The following is an 18,034-nucleotide window of genomic DNA, read 5'->3' on the forward strand; positions in this document are numbered from 1 at the left end:
GCTTTACATGCTTCCTTGTGTCCTACTAGAAACACAAGGACAGTCATAGCCGTTCACTCTGGCAGAATGGGAGCTGGTGGCTTAAAAAGATTGTTGGCCATTCATGATGGCCATTCATTACATTTTTGCTAGAGCCTCCGGGGATAATATGGAAGAGGAGATGGTATGCGTTCCCTTCGATATCCAAGGAAGGAAAACGGGACCTTTCAAATGTCAAAGAATTGGAATATTGGCCTTTCAAAGATAGTCATTTTACAGTCGAAAGGGACCTTAATTCAAGCCCCTCATTTTACAGATAAGGAAGCTGAGATCAGAGGGGTTAAGTCACTTGCTCAAGGCCACACAGATAGTGGATGACAGAACCAGAATATGAATGTATCTCTTCTGACTCCAAAGCCGGGGCCCTTCCACTGCACAGTGGAAACTTCCACTCATAAAGTAGATTTTCTTTTAATGGTCTGTGTGTCATCTTTCATTTTACTGATGAGGAAACTGAGGCCTAGAGAAGCCTTAAATGGTCTGTTGAAAGTCAGGTAGGTAGTAAGGGAAAAAATGTAAAACAGTCTGCAAATTGAGTTTTTGCAAGTAAAATATAATTTAATACATGAAGTGAACTTGACATTCAAACAAACTGCTGCAAACAATTTTGTTAAGCAAAGAGTTCTTTTATGAAGTGAGTATTTTGACTCCTTGATGTACCTATAGTCAAGACATTTATTGAGCACCTACTTTGGGCCAGGCCTGATGCTAAATGTTGAGAATACAAGCATAAAAAAAAAAAAGACAGTCCCTGCTTTCAAGGAGCTTACAATTTAATGAGTAGAGATAAAACACAAAACGAAACTGAAAAGAAGGTACCTTATGAAGGGGCATGGTGGAGAAATCCAAGCAGTCCTCATGTGGTGCAGCCAGGTGAAAAACATGTTGTTTGACCTGAGCCCCCTACTTAAATGGAGGTTTTGGTGTTCATGGCTCCATCCTCCAATCAGAGGGGCAGAAGGTAGTGATGAGGTACGAGGACTAAGGCTGTTTTGATCTTTCCGGATGCTGAGGTTTCCCAACGATGACATTCCTGGGCACGGTGGAGAAGTGGGTCAGAGGAGTCCCAAAGTGGTACAGCTAGGTGGGTAGGAAATGATCCAAGGACTGGGTTCTGGCTCCATCATTTCATGTTCCAACCTGCCTACACTTCTTCATCCTGTGTAGTCCTTAATTCTTGTCCACATCCTTCCATAAGTTCACTTTGTGAGATACACCCAAGGTGTGGTGGCCTTTCTCTAGTTCTTCCAATGTCAGGGTGGGGGGGGGTGCAGTGTAAGATTAGGGATGTCTGCCTGCCCTTTCTCACTCCTCTTCATGGCTGGCCAGCCTCCATTTCCCAATATATGTGACATGGTGATGAATTTGATGTCTCTTCTCGTACCCAGCTGACAGCATCCTTAGACTTACCATTTATCTTTCCACTGCTTTTTGGGCCTTCTTTAGGTTTAATTCCTGTTTAAAGAATAACCGCCCCTGAATTCATCTGTTTTCAAAATTTAGTTTTTCTTATATCAAGCATTCTTAGAACAGGACTTTTTAAAAACATCACCTTAAAACATCTGGGTTTTATTAGGGTCTATTTTGACCCGAATAACACTAAGGCTCTAGGCCTGTGGGGATGGCTGGAGACACCCTCCCAAGAGCAGGCCTGGCACACTGCCAAGATGTCAGACCACCAGATAGAAAACCCTCGGCCTAAGCCTGTTGCTGTGGCTCCCTCCCTACTCTCCACTTCCCCCAGAGTAATTGTTAATGTTTATATAGTGCTTTAAGATTTGCAAAGACCTTTACATATATAATCTCTGTTGATCCTCAAGTCAGTACTATGAAGAGGAAATCTAGACCTGATGTCAGGAAAAAAACTTCCTAACAATGACAGTTTTTGGTGCTATCCAAAATGTCTTTTCTAGGAGGAAGTGGGTTCTCTATCTCACAGTGGGGATACTCCTTGGGGGTATAGATTATATTAGATAACTGTTGAGGAACCTTCCAACTCTAAAATTCTGTGATTCTAAGTGGGGGTTATTACTTTCATTCCCATTTTACAAATGAGGAGACTGAGGTTCAGAGATACTAGATGATCTGACCAGCATTACATAACTAGTACATGTTTCAGATGGGATTCAAACCCAGGACTCCTTGACTACCAGTCCAGTGGTCTATTAGAGGTGCCATGCTGCCTGTCTCACAAAGCATATAAAATGTAAGTTCTTCCCAGGCCGCTGGCCACGTACTTGGGAGAGCAAGAATTGGGTCAGCCTGATGGTAGCTCCCTGCGTCTGAAGCTGTCAATCATATGCAGGTATCTCCCTTAGGTTCTCTCTCCCTTAGGTATCTCCCTTAGGTTCCCTTCTCCCTAGCAGATTCATCCTTTTGTACTGAACAGCCAATATAGTTTTGTGTGTGTGTGTGTGTGTGTGTGTGTGTGTGTGTAGGTGTATGACTCCTAGGGTGACGTCTGGCAATTTTGATTTGTGTAACAATTAAATGGCTTGTTGTCTTGAAATGTATCTGCCCCTTTGTGCAGCAATATCGGGGGTGGAGGTGACAATCCAGGGAATGCAGGAAGCTGTTTAGGGTAGGTGGGGGTAGGATGAGTACCAGAGCAGAGGATAGGGACAGTCTGCTCCCTGGGGCTTGGAGGGCCTAATCCTACTCAGCCTTATGGGTGATAGTGACAGCATGGGGGCGTCCTTGACTCCACTCTGGGAGTGGGAGATGGGAGGAGATGGAATCAAGAGTAAAGGACTGACATTTTAATTCCCACTAGCATCCATACCATCCCTGGGTCTATGGGAATACGGGCACTGTGCTCTTTCTGAAGGTTAGGAGAAGAAAAGGCACTCTGTCCAGTGCCATGAAAGCGGGAGGATGTTCTGGGCCTGGGCTAGGAAGAGTCAATTGGCTGTGAGTCAATTGTCTTGGGGCTTTTGTATGTTTCTGATAGGGAGCACTAACAAGAGAGAAACTGTTATTCAACCTAGTCTGGGCCAGTCCAATCCAGTCCAATCCAATCCAATCCAACCCAAACCTGATTTAATTTTGATTGTCTTTCCACAGTCAAAGGGCTCTATCCACTCACTATAGGGAATGCCAGGCCTTTCTGATGCCCTTAGGGCTTCCAGGAGAGGAGAAAGTTCTCTTTTCTCCCCCTCCTCCCTCCAGAACCCATCCATAGTTGAAGAGAAGTCAAGGTGGAAGGTTCTGATGTTCCTTGTGGCCTTTTATCTCTTTAGGGAGTCCTTCAGCAAGGACCTTCAGCAAGGCACTAGTGGCTGGTCTAGGAACCTGGCCTCTGGCTGTTAAAAAGAGCATCCTGTGGGTTGGCCATATACAGCTGCCCTGCTTTGTGGATGTCTCTCTATTGAAGCACAGACATCGAGTCCCAGGAGGTGCTCTGGAAGGTCCTCTCCAGCCCTGGCATCTGTCTTGAGATTTCTGGACCCTCGGACCACTGGTCCCAGATAGATGTCTACGAGAATGGTCTGGCTGGCTGATTATCAGAACGTGCCCTCTTGAGTTATTCAAGGCAATGCATTGCAACTTCGTGTCCCCGGAGGAATTCCCTTTTTCTCTCTGTGCAACTGTTTCCCCCTCAACCTGCCTCCATGCTAGCAAGCAGGAGTTTCATCAGAGGGAGGGCAGCTGCCATACTCAATTCTCTCAGAGCCCTAGGAGTGACAATTGTGGGTGTTACTAACACTGAAGTTCAGGAACCCTTCTACCTCTACCAGGGTATTTCCCATTAGTATACCAGCCCCTAATACTCTGTTAACCTTAACCAAAGCATTTACTAAATGTCTAAAATGAACACATAATATCCCACTCATAAACCTGAATCACATGCTCCCACCAATGCAAGTAGTGCCTGTTGGGAAGAGTGGGCATACATTTAAGGCACCAGGGTAGTAAGGCACAAATCTAGGGAATTCATGTGACCGTGGTGGTACAGAACTCTGGAACTAAATATTTTGATATCTCCATACAGTCTTCGGGATTGTCCATCCAAGTTACCTGATGAGTGTAGTTTCTGTGTTGAGCCAGGTATTTGTACTACTAAACTGGGCCGATCCTTGCTGGATTGGGCTAGCTAACACCTCTCTAGGCACAGTCTTTGCTGGGTGACTCTAGCTGTCACGATGCTTCTCTGATGATCTGTTCCACTGCTCAGCTAGGGCTAATCCTTGACAAGATATAGTATCTACCACTTCTAGCCTCTGGTTTATTGTCACCTGCAGTTGAAGCAGTGTTACATTCCTTTTGGAAGAAGCGGTGACGTTTATTGTAATATTGGCAAAAACCTCTTCAGCGTTCCTTTGGCAGGATTCTTCTCCCCTTTTGCAACAACAATTCTCATGCAATGCAGAGATCTCTTCTATCTTCTCTTTTTATTTTTGTCAGCCGCTGTACTTAGGAGGAAGCAAAGTATCCTCTTTAATCCTTCTTCTCCTCAGCATCAAGTGGCAGATGAGAGAGTAAAGGATATCCTTTCAAACCTGCCAGATGTAGTTCAGCAACTACTACGTCAGAACAGAGGGAGCTGGGAGGTTCAGTGGATAAAGTGCTGGGCCTGGAGTCAGGATGACCTGAGTTCAAATCCAATCCCAGACACTTAGTAGCTGTGTGACCCTGGGTGAGTCACTTAACCTCTGTTTGCCTTAATCCTCTGGAGAAGGAAATAGCAAACCACTCCAGGATCCTTGCCGAGAAATCCCCATAGCCAGTAATGGCGTGCTCTGGTCCGCATGGTCACCAAGAGTCAGAGATGACTGAACAACAAAAGCAACAACATTTCAGAACTTGCAGCTGTAGAATAGTCCAGTGAAATAAATATTAGATACAAAGTTAGAGGACCTGGGTTCAAACTCTACCTCGGAAGCTTACTTCAGCAGCTGCTTTTATTCCAAGTGCTGAGGCAGATTGATGTCCCAGACAAGTAAAGAAGAGTCATTCCCCAATCCCTTACATTTAATCGTTCATGTTTTCTCAACCCCCCATACTCCCCTCACCTGTGAAGTGACTCAGGAGCAAAGCATTTCTCTATTCAAAGCTAACAAGTCTGCAGAGAATCGAACCTACAATCTCAAGTTCATTAGTCCCGTGGTCTAACCAACTACCTAATAAGGTACAAATGCAGACGCTGGCTATGGAAGCAGAAGACTTTGGCTTAAATTTCACCTCTGACACTATCTTTGTGACTGTGTAATTATATTGAAATTAGTCACCAAAAATTTTTAAAAGAGTTCAAATACCCCAGGTGAATAACTCTTATACTGGATGGTTGCTAAAGTTCCTCTCTGTGTTAACATTGTTATTTGATAGATGTTTGAATTTCCCCCTTCCATCCCTACATGGGATCCACCCAAGTGGTCAGGGCTGGGGATGGAGGGTGCCACCATAAGAGAGGAAATGCATTCTAGTCCCATCCATCTACCACCGCCCCCACTATCAGGAGAGGATTATGGAATTTAGAGGCAGAAGGAAACTTTGGGATCATATAACAAGGTCCCCTCAATTTTACAGAAAAGGAAACTGAGATGCCAAAAGAGAAAGTGATACCCATGTTTGCACAAGTAGGAAATAGCAGAGTCAGGATCCAAACCCAGTTCCAAATCTGCTACATGGCTAGTGTCAAACTCAAATAGAAATGGATCCCTGTGGGTCACATATTGACTTAGAAAACCACAAATTAACATTATCTATGTTGTATTTTTATTTATATCATATTTCCCAGTTACATTTTAATCCAGTTGAGGCTATATTATGGAGTGTTGTGAGTCATATTTGACACCATTGCATGCGTCTCCCATGCCATAGCCTCATCTTCTTCCTCGTGAGCAGAAAGCATGAGGCAGCCCTTTACACACAGAGCAGAAAGTGTTATACAAAGTCCTTGCCTCTTTTGTTTAGAGGCAACATGGAGAAAGCAGTGGTATCAAGTCAGAAGACCTGGGTTCAAATCTTGGCTGTGTGACTTTATTATCTGTGTGACTTTGAGCAAAGTCACTTAACCTCCCTAGACCTTAGTTTCCTCAATTGCAAAATAATAGTAAAAGCATTTATATAGCACTCTAAGATTTGCAAAACACTTCACAAATATCTCATTTTACCCTCACAGCCGTCATGGAAAGTAGGTGCTATTATTATCCCAATTGTGCAGATAGAACACTTGAGACAAACAGGGATTAAGTGACCTGCCCAAGGTCACACAGCTAGTAAGTACTAAGTGAGGAGGTTGGAATAGATAGCCTCTGAGGTTCCTTCCAGTTCCACATCTATGATCCCAGAAAGTTACAGCAAAATTCTACCACATATTTATTAAGCGCTTACTGCATGCAAAACAATATGTCTATAACAAGCCAGTGAGAGAAGTTATCCAAGCACAATTGTTGTTGTTCAGTGATTTTAGTTGTGTCTAACAATTGGCAAAGACCCTGGAGTGATTTGCCATCTCCTTCTCCATCTCATTTTACAGATTAGGAAACTGAGGCAAACTGGGTTAAGTGACTTGCCCAGGGTCACACAGCTAGTAAGTGTCTGATGGTAGATTTGAATTCAGGAAGATGAGTCTTCCTGACTCTGGGCTCAGCACTCTATCCACAGTGCCACCTAGCTGCCCGTAATCCAAGCATTAGTATCTCCGTTTCATAGGTAGAGAAAGGAAGAGGTCAAGGGTCCTGCCCTCAGTCATGCAGCTGTTAAGTCTCACGGCTAGGACTGGATCCCAGATCCTCTGACTCCGAGACTAGGGATCTTTCCACTTTAGCCCAGTTGCTTACCTAGGTAACATGGCGGCCTTATGGCTTATAGCCAAACAAGGGGTTAGGACACATGCACAGGTAAGTATATTCATAATCTAACAAGACTGATTTGGGGATGTTCTAGGGGGAAAAAGTAATTGGAGATCTGGGAAATTTCTAGGAAATTCTCTTGGTGTCCTGGCCATGGGACTGTGAAAATGAAGTCTTCACCTCTTTCTGTAGAAGGCACAAGGGTGGGAAACCTTCCATACAGACCAAGTGCTGGGGGGTAGGGGGGGAATGGGGATGGGATAATCCAAGTCCCCAGGAAGTACAGAGAGCCCAGGGACCTACTTGCTCTTTCTTCCCTTGTAAAAGCAGAAAAGTACCAGGTTACCGTGATAATAGGCAAAAGGCAAAGTACCAGTAAAATCTCCCCTCAAAGATGCACTAGATTGAAAATTAAGAATTTTAATCCTGGTTCAGCTACTAAATAATGGCTTGGGCAGATCATTTAATCTCGCTATGCTTCTAGTTCTTCATGGGCAAAATGGATATGATATTCCCTATTTATCTCACAGGATTGTGAAGGATAAAATGCAATAATTTATGGTAAATGTGAGTGCTTTGAAAAGTGCCAAGCTGTGTGGATATGGAAGAGATTTCTCTGTTTTCTGTTAGAGCTTCTCTCTTTACTCTTCTCTGGGGGCGAGGCAAGTCTGTGTCCACTATCTTTTTCACTGCTAAGATAGTATGTCTCTGGTCTGAGGTCTAGAAGGGGTTGGATACCAGCAAGTGGAAGGCAGAGAGCTATAGGGGTCACTGCCTCAGAGGGAGGAAGGGAGAGAGTAATTCCTCAGATAGGGAAACTTTCAGGGAAGAGAGGTGGAAATGGGAATGGTGGGTGGGTGGGCAGGGCCGCGCAGTCTAGAGAAGGAAGGTCCTCTTTGTCCCTGAGGCCTGTAAGGAGCCAAAGGACACACATCAATTCTCCTCCTTCATTATTCTTTTCAGTACCTCTTCCTTCCCCTGTCATGTTTCTGAGGGAGCTCAATGGAATCAAATCCTGGGCCTGTGATTTACTAGCGATGTGATCACGATCAAGTCATTTAATCTCTCTGAACTTCAGTTACTCTTCTGTAAAATGGGGATAATAAACCTTGCATTACCTGCCCACAAAGGTTTGCTGTGAAGAAAACACTATAGAAAAGTGAATGGTTGTTATTATTATTAGTAATACTAATTATTGTTAATCATATTATCAGTAATACTAATTAGTATTAGTAATAATGTTAAGAAAACAACAGTTCAATGATTAATAATAATAATAATCAAAACTTCTCATCTTTTTCTATGGAATCCAAATGAAAATGGTCCTAGGGCAAGTCATTATCCTGTTATTATTATTTTCTATTTAATATTCTGAGGACATTGCACAAATGGATAAAATAACTGGATTTTTAAAAATTTCAATAAAAAAGTTTTAGGTTATAAGTTTATTTTTTGTAGGCTCACTAAAAATATCCAGAACTACATAATAACAATAACAATAACAATAACAATAATAATAATAATAATAATAATTGGTAGCAGTAGTAGTAATAGTGGTGGTAGTAGTAATAGTTTAGTAGTAATAGTAATAGTGGTGGTGGTAGTGGCAAGGTGGCAATGTTAGGAAATGGTAATGGTGGCAGTAGTGGTGGCAAGGTGGCAGTGGTGGGTGGTGGTAGCAGTGGTGGTAGTGGCCATAGTAATGGTAGTTCAGGTGCTATTTGTAGTAGTAGTGGTAGTAGAAATTTGTGGGTTGAGTAGGAAGAACTCTGGCCTGAAATATGGATTAGAGCTTGAGGACATTCTTACCTTAGAGATATTTTTTTGCTTAATTGCTTCACATCAACAAACTGAGGCACAGAAAAGGCATAGATGCCACAAAGCTGGGAAGAATAGCAAACGCATCGGATGCCAAGAGTCAATTCCAAAAGCATCTCAGCTGGCTTAATTCTGTCTTGCAACTGAGACCTCCTATACGTGTTGTCTTCTCCATTAGAATGTGAGCTACTTGAGAGCAGAGACTATCTTGCTTTTATTTATATCCTCAGCTCTTTGCTTGGTACTTTTCACTCAATAAATGCTTTTTCATTCACTAATTTGTAAAAAAAATGAGCTCTAGTGGGGATAAATGTAAAGTTCTAAAAAGGTTAAAAAAATCAACCTCAGAAATACAGGATGTGGTTGGTAAGGCTAGCCAGGGGTTTGCCTGGAATAGATCTGGGGGTTTTAGTAGACTGCCACCCCGATATATGGATCAGTGATATCATATGGCAGCCAAGAAGTAAGTGCAATCTCAGGCTGAGTTAAAAGTAGCCCAGGGCTTAGAAAGAGACCAGTCATGGTCTCCTGGTCCTCTGCGCCGCTCAGACTGCTTCTGGAATATGGTTTTCTGAGGACCACATTTTAGGAAGGTCATAAACAAACTCAAGTATGTCATAGACATATTCATATAGACAGTGTGACCAGGATAATTAAGGACCTTGAGATCCTGCCAAACAAGGACTGACATGGTTTTAGGAACAAGAGATAGTTGACTTTTAGAAAAGACCACTAACAAGGGACACAATAACTGTCGTGGAGAAGAGGGATTAGGTTTGTTCTACTTGGTGTAAGGGGGTAGAACCAGGAATGATGGGGAGAAGTTCCAGAGAAGTTAGACTTAGGCTTGACTTAAACAAAACTTTGTAACAATTAGCACTGCCCAAAGTAGTGGGAAGAAGGGTTTCCTTATCATTAGAGGTCTTCAAGTAGTTGTTGAATGGCTTGTCAGGGTTGCTCTACAGGGGATTCCTGTTTAGCCACACATTAAGCTAAGTGACATCTGAGGTCTCTTCCAACCCTGAAATTCTCTGCATTTGTGAACTCAGATTATTTATATATGGTAGAGCTGGGACTTCAACCCAGGCCTTCAGACTCCAAATCCAGGGCTTTCCCCACCGCTCCACAGATGTCTTTGTTGCTGTGTAACTTTGGGCTATTTCTTTACTCTCTTGAAGTCTGAAAAAAAAAAAGATCTACAGGCTTTCTTTTTGACTCCTAATTCTATTGCCCTACTACAGGCCTCCATTGCTATCTGCTTGGACTATTTCAACAGCCTCCCTGCTGCCAGTCCTTTTTTTTTTTTTTTTTTGGTGTTGTTGTTGTTAAGTGAATGAATGACTCACAGTAGCTCATATTTATAGAACACTCTCAGATTGACAAAGCTCTTTCTGAGTGTGGAGGATAGAACCCTGGACTTGAAGACAGGAGATATGGGGCTTAAATACTAGTTCTAACACTAGAACTAAGGTCACCCTGTAACCTTAGGCAAGTCGCTTGACTGCTCTGAGTCTCAAGTTACCTCCTCCACAAAAGGGAATGATAATACTTTGACACGACTTGCCTCACAAGGTTGTTGTAAAAAAAATAATCTTGTAAATTGTGAAATGCTATGAAAGGGTGGATGTAGTGTAGTGGAAAGAGCCATGGATTTGTAGTCAGAAATCTAGGTGCTATTTTGTGACTGTGTGATCCTGGGCAAGGCACTTGAAGACTTTGTGCCTCAGTTTCCTTCTCTGTAAAATAAATAAACATATTATTTATATATCATATTACATATTATAATATATTACATACAAAATAAATAAATAAATAAATAAATAAAATAAATAAAATTTAAAACAACACTCAGGATGATCTCTAAGGTGTCTTCCAGCTATGATTCTATGATTGTCATCAGCCTGGGTCTCCAGGTGGTATTCTCTTGGCCGTTGCTGTTTTTCTCTGGAAAGAGTTATTTTAATAGTCCCACTGGGTTCTACTTAGGACCCATTAGAAGGATCTTCCCTCATCTAGACCTCACCCTCAAGTCTACTTCCCAGGCAAATTGTCTGACTTGTTCCCTACACACAGCATTCCATCTCTATGCCTTTCTTCAGGCAGTCATCTCTTCCTTGGAAGGCTCCCCCTCCCCACCTCCACCTCTTAGGACGCCTCACTTCCTTCAAGAACCAACTCAAGGGGCCCATTCTGTGTGAGGCCTCTGTTAGCACTCTCCTTTCTTCAAATTCCTTTGGGTTTTCTTTGAGGGATGGGGGATGGGGAGGATGAGTCTGAACTCATGATATCATAAATGGAGGGATTCCCAGTATGGAAACTTCCTCTACCAATGCAGATTGGCACCTTCTCTGCAACTCAAAGTCTAAGAGTTGCCTGGGTCGCACTAGGGGTTTAATGATTTGCTCAACATCATATTTGTTAGGGGCAGGATTTTAATCTGGGTCTTCCTGATTCTTTTTATATTTACTTTGTACATATTTTGTATACACATATACAGAGGCAGTGTGGTGTAGTGGTTGAAAAGTTAGCCTCAGTGTTGGGAAGACCTGGGTTCAAGTCCCACTTCTGACATGTACTAGTTGATTGTTCCTAGGTAAGTCAGCCTCTCTGGGTCCTATGCAACTCTCCAAGACCAGGAAGTTTCATCATCTGGCACTTAGAACCTCATTTGTGTACATGTCGGTTCATCTTATAGAACAAGGGTTCTTAACCTGAGGGGGTCCATATACTTAAAGTTTTTTTTGATAACTATTTTAATATAATTGTAATCCTATATGTTTTAATTTTATCCATTTAAAAACATTATTCTGAGGAGGTGTCAATAGATTTCACCAGATTGTCAAAGGTGTCTATATACAGGGAAAATTAATAATCCCTATTTTAGAATGTAAGCTTCTTGAGGGCAGGAACTGTTTTGGTTTTTATCTTTGTATTCCTAGAATCTAACAAAGTACCTAGCACAATTTTGTTGCTGTTCACTCATTTTAGTCATGTCCAATTCTTCATGACCCCATTTGGGGTTTTCTTGGCAAAGACACTAGAATGGTTTGCCATTTTCTTCTCCAGTTAATTTTACAGATGAGGAAACTGAGGCAAACAGGGTTAAGTGACTTGCCCAGGATCACACAGCTAGTAAATAAATGTCTCAGGCCAGATTTGAACTCACAAAGATAAGTCTTTCTGACCCTAGCCCCCCCACCCCACCCCTCACTCTGCCCCTACCTAGCACAAAATAGGTACTTAATAAATTGTTTTGAGTGAATGAAAACACCTAGGGTCTCCAGAGATGGATCAGTATGAGCTGGCCCTGGGGGCAGGGGTGGGGAAGAAGTTAGGACTCTGGCCAAGATACTGGAATCTCACCAGCCCCGTCTAGATTCCAGGGGAATGCCGACTCCTGGAGGACAGGAGCTACGTTTGTTTGCTTGTTTCATTTTTTCTTTTCTCTCTTTATACCTCTTGCTCCTAGGGTAATCCTCTGCATACTGTAAAAATAAAAGTTTGTGGAATTGAATTCCCCATCTTTATTGAGGAAGGAGGAAGAGACCCCGGTTTGGTTAACGCCGCTCTAGTTCAGAGCTCAAGAAGGGCTTCTTTATGGGGAGGAGTGCCAAGTAGGAGAAGCGAAGAGGAAGGCTGTGGAATCTCATTAAACAAACATTCATTATCAGGCGTCCCCTGAGCGCAAAATGTTAGACTTCTTCGGTGGGTCCTACAAACTAGATCACTCTATGTACTTTCTGGAACAGTTTGGGTGTAGTTCCACCCCCAAAGCCATGTTTGTAGTGGAAAACCTTTATATCACCCTTTTTAATTGAGGATTTCATAGAATGTTAGAACTGGAAGGGCCCTGGGAGACCGCCTGGTTCAATCCACTCATTTTACTTGTGAAGAAACTGAGACCCAGGGAGGTTGAGACTTGCCCAGGGTCATACAGCTGGTCAGGGCAGAGCAGGGATTTGAACCCAGGCGTTCTGAATCCAAAGCCACTCCAGTACACCCCATCTGCCTCCTTCCTCTGTGATTCTATTCTCCTTACCACTACATCCCTGTGAGAGAGATATAGATCTCTCCCACTCAGCTCTTGGTAATATGGGGGAGCTTTGTTTGAGTCCTTTACCAAAGAGGGATTCTGCAAAGGGAGGTGGCTAATGTCTGTGCTTTCTTCCAATGGAGCTCCCCCCCACCCCCATCTCCCAACAGCTTTGCAAACCAGGCTGCCTGCTCTTCCGTGGCTGGGAGTGCCTGAGCATGGCTATCTTTGCCCAAAGCTGGGTCTTGGGAATTTCAGAGCTGGGGTAGAATAGAACCCTTGTCTTGAATTCTAAGGTGTCCTCTTCTCTCTGGTACTTATTCTCTTCCTCTCTTCCCCTCCCTGCCCTTCTCCATTCCCAGGACAGGACCTCATTCCTGGCGTATTGCCTCCACCCTCCAGGCCTGTGAACATTTCACAATGAGCAACAGGAAACCAGCAGTTTATTTATTTATTTTTTAACCTCCCAGTTCTGAGGAGAACTCTGTCCTTCCTCTGGCTAGCTAAGGCCAGGGCTATAGCTATTCTGGGCCCACCTTCAGCATGGTGTTTCCTACCATCTTCCCTATTAGGGAAAATGGGACTGTCTTGGTAACTCCACCCCTTACATACCTCCCTTACCTCTGGGCCTATCACCTCCACTTCCTGCTGAGGCCTAGGCAGTGGGTGGAGAGATATTTTAAACCTGCTTATTTGCTAGAGGAAAATGACCCTGGAGGGAAAGATGATGAAGTTCTTTTGAGGCCCTTCTCACTCCCTTCCTGTAGTTTCTCCAGGCTGGAATTCTTGGATGAAAGGAGACCCAGGGTGACAGGAGGAACTGAAGGGGAGTCCACCTGAGAATCCCCAGCCCAAAGGATCAGGGATACTGTTACTCTGCACCACCAGAGCTATACCAGATGCCTGGCTTATATTTTGGGGGACAGTTCAGAGAAGATTCTGTACGTTTCCGTTTCTCCCCAAGACCAGGGGAAGGCTCACATGTTGAACACAGAGAGGAAAGGGGCCAGAGCAGGCTGGGCAAGCGTGTGGTGTTAGGCCACTGGGCAGAGGCTTCAGGAACTCTGGCAAAAGTATTTCAAGGCTTAGTCACTATTCCAAGGCTAATGGTTTATGTGACTGTGATAATAGGAGGGTGAAAATGTATGGGGGGAGGCACACATCCTTCCCCTGTGTAAATCTTCAGAGGGCTTCACTATGAAGGTTTCTGCAAATCCAGTCTCTAGTTTTTGAGAGCAGAACCCGAACCAGGATGGGACAACCAAGGTTATGTCCTAAGCGCCAACATCCAGGAGAGTTTGCTCCTTCTTCGATGTGGTCCAGAGGCTGGTTTGCACCTGCCTCACACATTGCAGCTCCTCCACGACCCATTCCCCCGATGGGGAAGGTGGGACTTCAGAGAATTTGAGAGAGAGGTCCTTCTCCCATGTGGCCTGTTCATCATATCCCCATGAACGTTAAGAATGAAGGCAAATCAAGGAGAGATTTCTACAGCTGGATTGTGGGTCCCAGACTGACCTTCATACTGCACCACCCTTCATCTCTCCCCACTCCCCCAACTGTTTTTAGCTCAGGTGAAGAAATCCCTACTAAGCAAACCATCCTGTTCTCGATGGGTCAGTAATCAGCAGCAGCAGCTAGACAAATATATCTCTGAACACTTTAAGCCACACACTCATGAGACTAAAACAATGGAATGGAACAAGCATTTATTTAAGTGTCTACTATGTGCCAGGCATGGTGCTAAGTGCTTTACAAATATCTCATTTGAGAAAATCGTTTGGGAAATCAACACCACTAGCAAACATTCAATAATTAACTCCAGCAGCATGCTTGCCAAGTTGCTGAGCTGCCTAATCCCTTCTTCAGCCAGTGGAATATGGCATAGGAGCCCAGAGTTCCCCACTCCTGGGCCTGGGATGTTATCCCAAAGAGGCCCTTCCTTCCTCAGAACTCCACTATGAAGAAATGACTACCTCATTTACCTTCATAGATGTGAATAAGAAGATTTGTTTTTGGATTGGTTGTCTGGTTCCACTCATATAGGGCACTTACAATAAGAAAACTACCATTGCAAAATTTAGTCTAGGAGTGTTACCTGGGAACACCATCAGGTTAAGGACTTGCTTGGGTCACACAGCCAGGATGGGTCATAGTCTTATCCACTCTGTCATCTTATTATCTCAATGATAAGATAGCAACAACAATAATGATAACACTACTTGGATTCCTACCCCAAAGGGATGCTAGTGTTAGATTGAGCCAAGGACCTTAATAACTAGATAGACCATTTTATTAATTATTAGTCCTAGTAATAAAGTTAAATAATTATAAGGGATGTTCTACTATGCCTTTAAAATGAATGGAAACCTAGAGAGGTGACTTCTTTGTTTTCAAACTCACATAGCACAGAAGATTAGATCTCATAGCCAGCTTTCTTCATACTCCCCAAACCACCGGCTTGGTACAGTGGAAGGATGCCATGACTTGGAGTCAGCACTCCCAGATTTGCATCCTGGCCCTGCTACTCCCTACCTGTGTGACCTTGGCCGCCTCTCTTGTAACCTCCCTGGGCTTCAAATCCTCTTATGCTGTAAAATGTGGAGTTGGGCTAGATGACTTTCTGGGGTCCCTTCCAGCTCTAAATTTTGGGCTCCTGTAAGCCTGCTCCTCCCAGTGCTGCCTCACTGGTCTGTCAGCCCAAGCAGTTTGGATCAGAAATCGTACAAGGGACGCAGGGACACACAGACTGGCCTGCTGGGTCTCTTGTTCCTCTCCCTACAGGGAGGAAGAGGAGACACTCTCCAGCTGCAGCAGGTGCCAGGCACAGACAGAGAGAATCACCAGAGAGCAGCACGCCTGGAGGCTGGAAAACTACCAGGCAGCTCGGAATGTATCAGCACCACCGGCTCTGGCATTGCTCCAGGGTGGCAGCCAGAACTTAGATGGGGAAATTGGATACTCTATATGCCAAGTGTTCAGCAGTGGGTTAAGAGGGGGACAAGTATCTTCTAAAACACTAGCTGAGGGCAATTGCAGGACCCAAGGTCCAGTCGGTTTTTTCACTTATGGTACCTCAGATTTAGAAGCCCCACCCTCACCCAGGCCCTGGGTCTCCTATTTACCTCAGGGCAGAGCTGGTCTTAGTGCTGGTGCCTGCTGGTAGCTGTGATAGGCACATAGCCCACTGTCTATGTCCTGAAGCTGCTCTCAGGATTGGTGAGTCCCCAGCCCTGACCTGGCCATCACTTCAGGAGGGGCCCCAGTCATGCTCATTTCACTTCTTGTTTTACTCCCTCCCTGTATCCTCCAGCTCTTTAATAGCCACAGTCCTGCTCCTCTCCTCCCACAACCTGCCTCACCTCCCCTTACCACCTCTTTCTTTTTGCATCATCTTCCCGCTTTAGAAAGTGAGCTTTAGGCCAGAGATTGCCTCATTTGCTTATGTTTGTGTCCTCAGTGCTTAGGATTGTGAGGAAATTACTTACTAAATAGAAGAAAGGAAGAAAAGGAGGAAGGGAGGGAGAGAGAGAGAAGAAAGGAAAGGAGGGAAGGAGGAAGGAAGGAAGGGAGGAAGGGAGAGAGGGATGGAGGGAAGAAGGGAGGGAGGAATGGAGGAAAAAAGAGAAGGAAGAAGAGGGGGGAAGGAAGAGTTGAGGGAAGGGAGGGAGGAGAGAAGGAAGGACAAAGGGAGGAAGGATCAGAGAAAGGGAGGGAGGAAGGAAACAAGCATTTATTAAGTACTTACTCTGTTTCAGGCACTGTGCTAAGCATTTTACAAATATCATCTTGTTTGATCCTCACAACAATCCTGGGAAGTGGAAGCTATGCATAGATGGATGTATGTGTGTAATGTATGTATGTGTGTAATCTATCTGAGGTGTATGGGATGTTCAGAGAGAACTAGCATCTCAGGTGCGAGGGCTTGCTGAGCCCTTTCCAGGACTGCTCATCCACCTTCGGTGTCCACCCAATTCACCCAACTTTCACATGTGGCTCCAAGAAGCTGTAGCATGTACAGTAGCCACACCTTGGTAAACCGTCTTGGCAGACAGGCTAAACCAGGTTTAGGGTCACTAATAGGCCTCAAACCCATTGGTGAGTTAGGGGGATGTTTACTCCAAGCATGTGAAGACTTCCCTTGTGGAATGGGTCAATAAGAACAATTTGTTCCAATGGCCATGAAGGTGGCTGAAGCAGGCCCTGTGGAGCACTTAGAGCTTGGTCAGACATCGAAGATGCCGAGGTCATCACTATATCTTGGGCCATTGCCAGTTGTCTTGACTTTTGTCTTGCCACTGGACTTCAATGACGCTGAAAGGGAGAGTGAGGCTAATGACTTTGCACAACTCTGCCTCACTTAAATCCAATTCACATGCAAGTCAAGACTTTACCCATGAATGATGTCATTAGTCATCTTCAAAAACAAAGAATGAACAACAACATCTGTCTGTTTGTCTATCTATCTATTTATCTATCTATCTATCATGGCCTGCAGGCTTTCTTTAAATTATAATGGGATAACCTCTGCTCAGTGGACAGGGACTATTTCCCTAATGCCAAGACACTAGGCTATGTCTAGTATCTGGTAGCCTGGTCTAGGGTGCCTTAATTCCTCTGCACAGAAAAGGCCCCAAAAGGCAGACTACTCCACAGACCTGAGGGAAATGCCCCATTGCCCTCGGGAGCCCATATTACCCTTAGCAGATTCCTAAAGATGATAGTATGGGGGGGAGCTATGGTGATTCTGAGGCAATTCCAGCTTTTGCTGGAAGACATGCCTATCTCAGACTCTTGTTTATGAAGAAACTTGGTAGAAACTACAGACTCTCTTTATGTAGCTTCTGTCTCCTGGTTTGGGAATATTTGGGAGTTATACACATTTGAAAGCTCAGGGGAATTGCACAAAATGCCCTACCCATCTCCTCTCCTTTCAGAATGCCTTGCCTTCCCGGTCATCATCCACGAGGTCGACCATCCACCATCCACCATCCATCGCATCATCCCCCCTAAGGTCATCACCCACCAGGTCACCATCCATCGCATCATCCCCAGCGAGGTTATCCCCTGCCACAGCATCGCCAGTCAGAGTGGTTAGATCATCCCCAGTGAGATCTGCTGTCAGATCGACCCCCACAAGGTCATCTTCAGCTGTACGGGCAGCCCCAGAAAGCAGAAGTAAGACGGGATATTGGGTTGAGGGGAACAAAATTTGGACTGAGGGCCGTAGGGAAACAGTAGACATATTGAACCCACATAAGAGGGGGGATATCCTGCTATTGATTCTGTTTCTTGAATTTGGGTGTGTTTGTATGTGTTAGGAGAATGAGAAGAGCTGGCAATGAAGGTC

The 18,034-nt window shown here is 44.3% G+C and overlaps 1 protein-coding gene across 4 annotated transcripts in view; it reads left to right on the top strand.

Moving 5' to 3' along the window:
• The window catches only part of TMPRSS13 (transmembrane serine protease 13), a 46,850-nt gene that overhangs the window by 3,226 nt on the left and 25,590 nt on the right, over positions 1 to 18,034 (top strand). For all 4 annotated transcript variants that reach the window (XM_027835685.1, XM_027835683.1, XM_027835684.1 and 1 more), the window contains exon 2: positions 17,622 to 17,862. In XM_027835685.1, coding sequence (XP_027691486.1) covers positions 17,622 to 17,862 — 241 coding nt within the window. The remainder of the gene's footprint in view (positions 1 to 17,621; positions 17,863 to 18,034) is intronic.

Source organism: Vombatus ursinus, unplaced genomic scaffold (assembly GCF_900497805.2).
Source record: "Vombatus ursinus unplaced genomic scaffold, bare-nosed wombat genome assembly UNPS02014816.1, whole genome shotgun sequence".
Lineage (NCBI taxonomy): Eukaryota > Metazoa > Chordata > Mammalia > Diprotodontia > Vombatidae > Vombatus > Vombatus ursinus.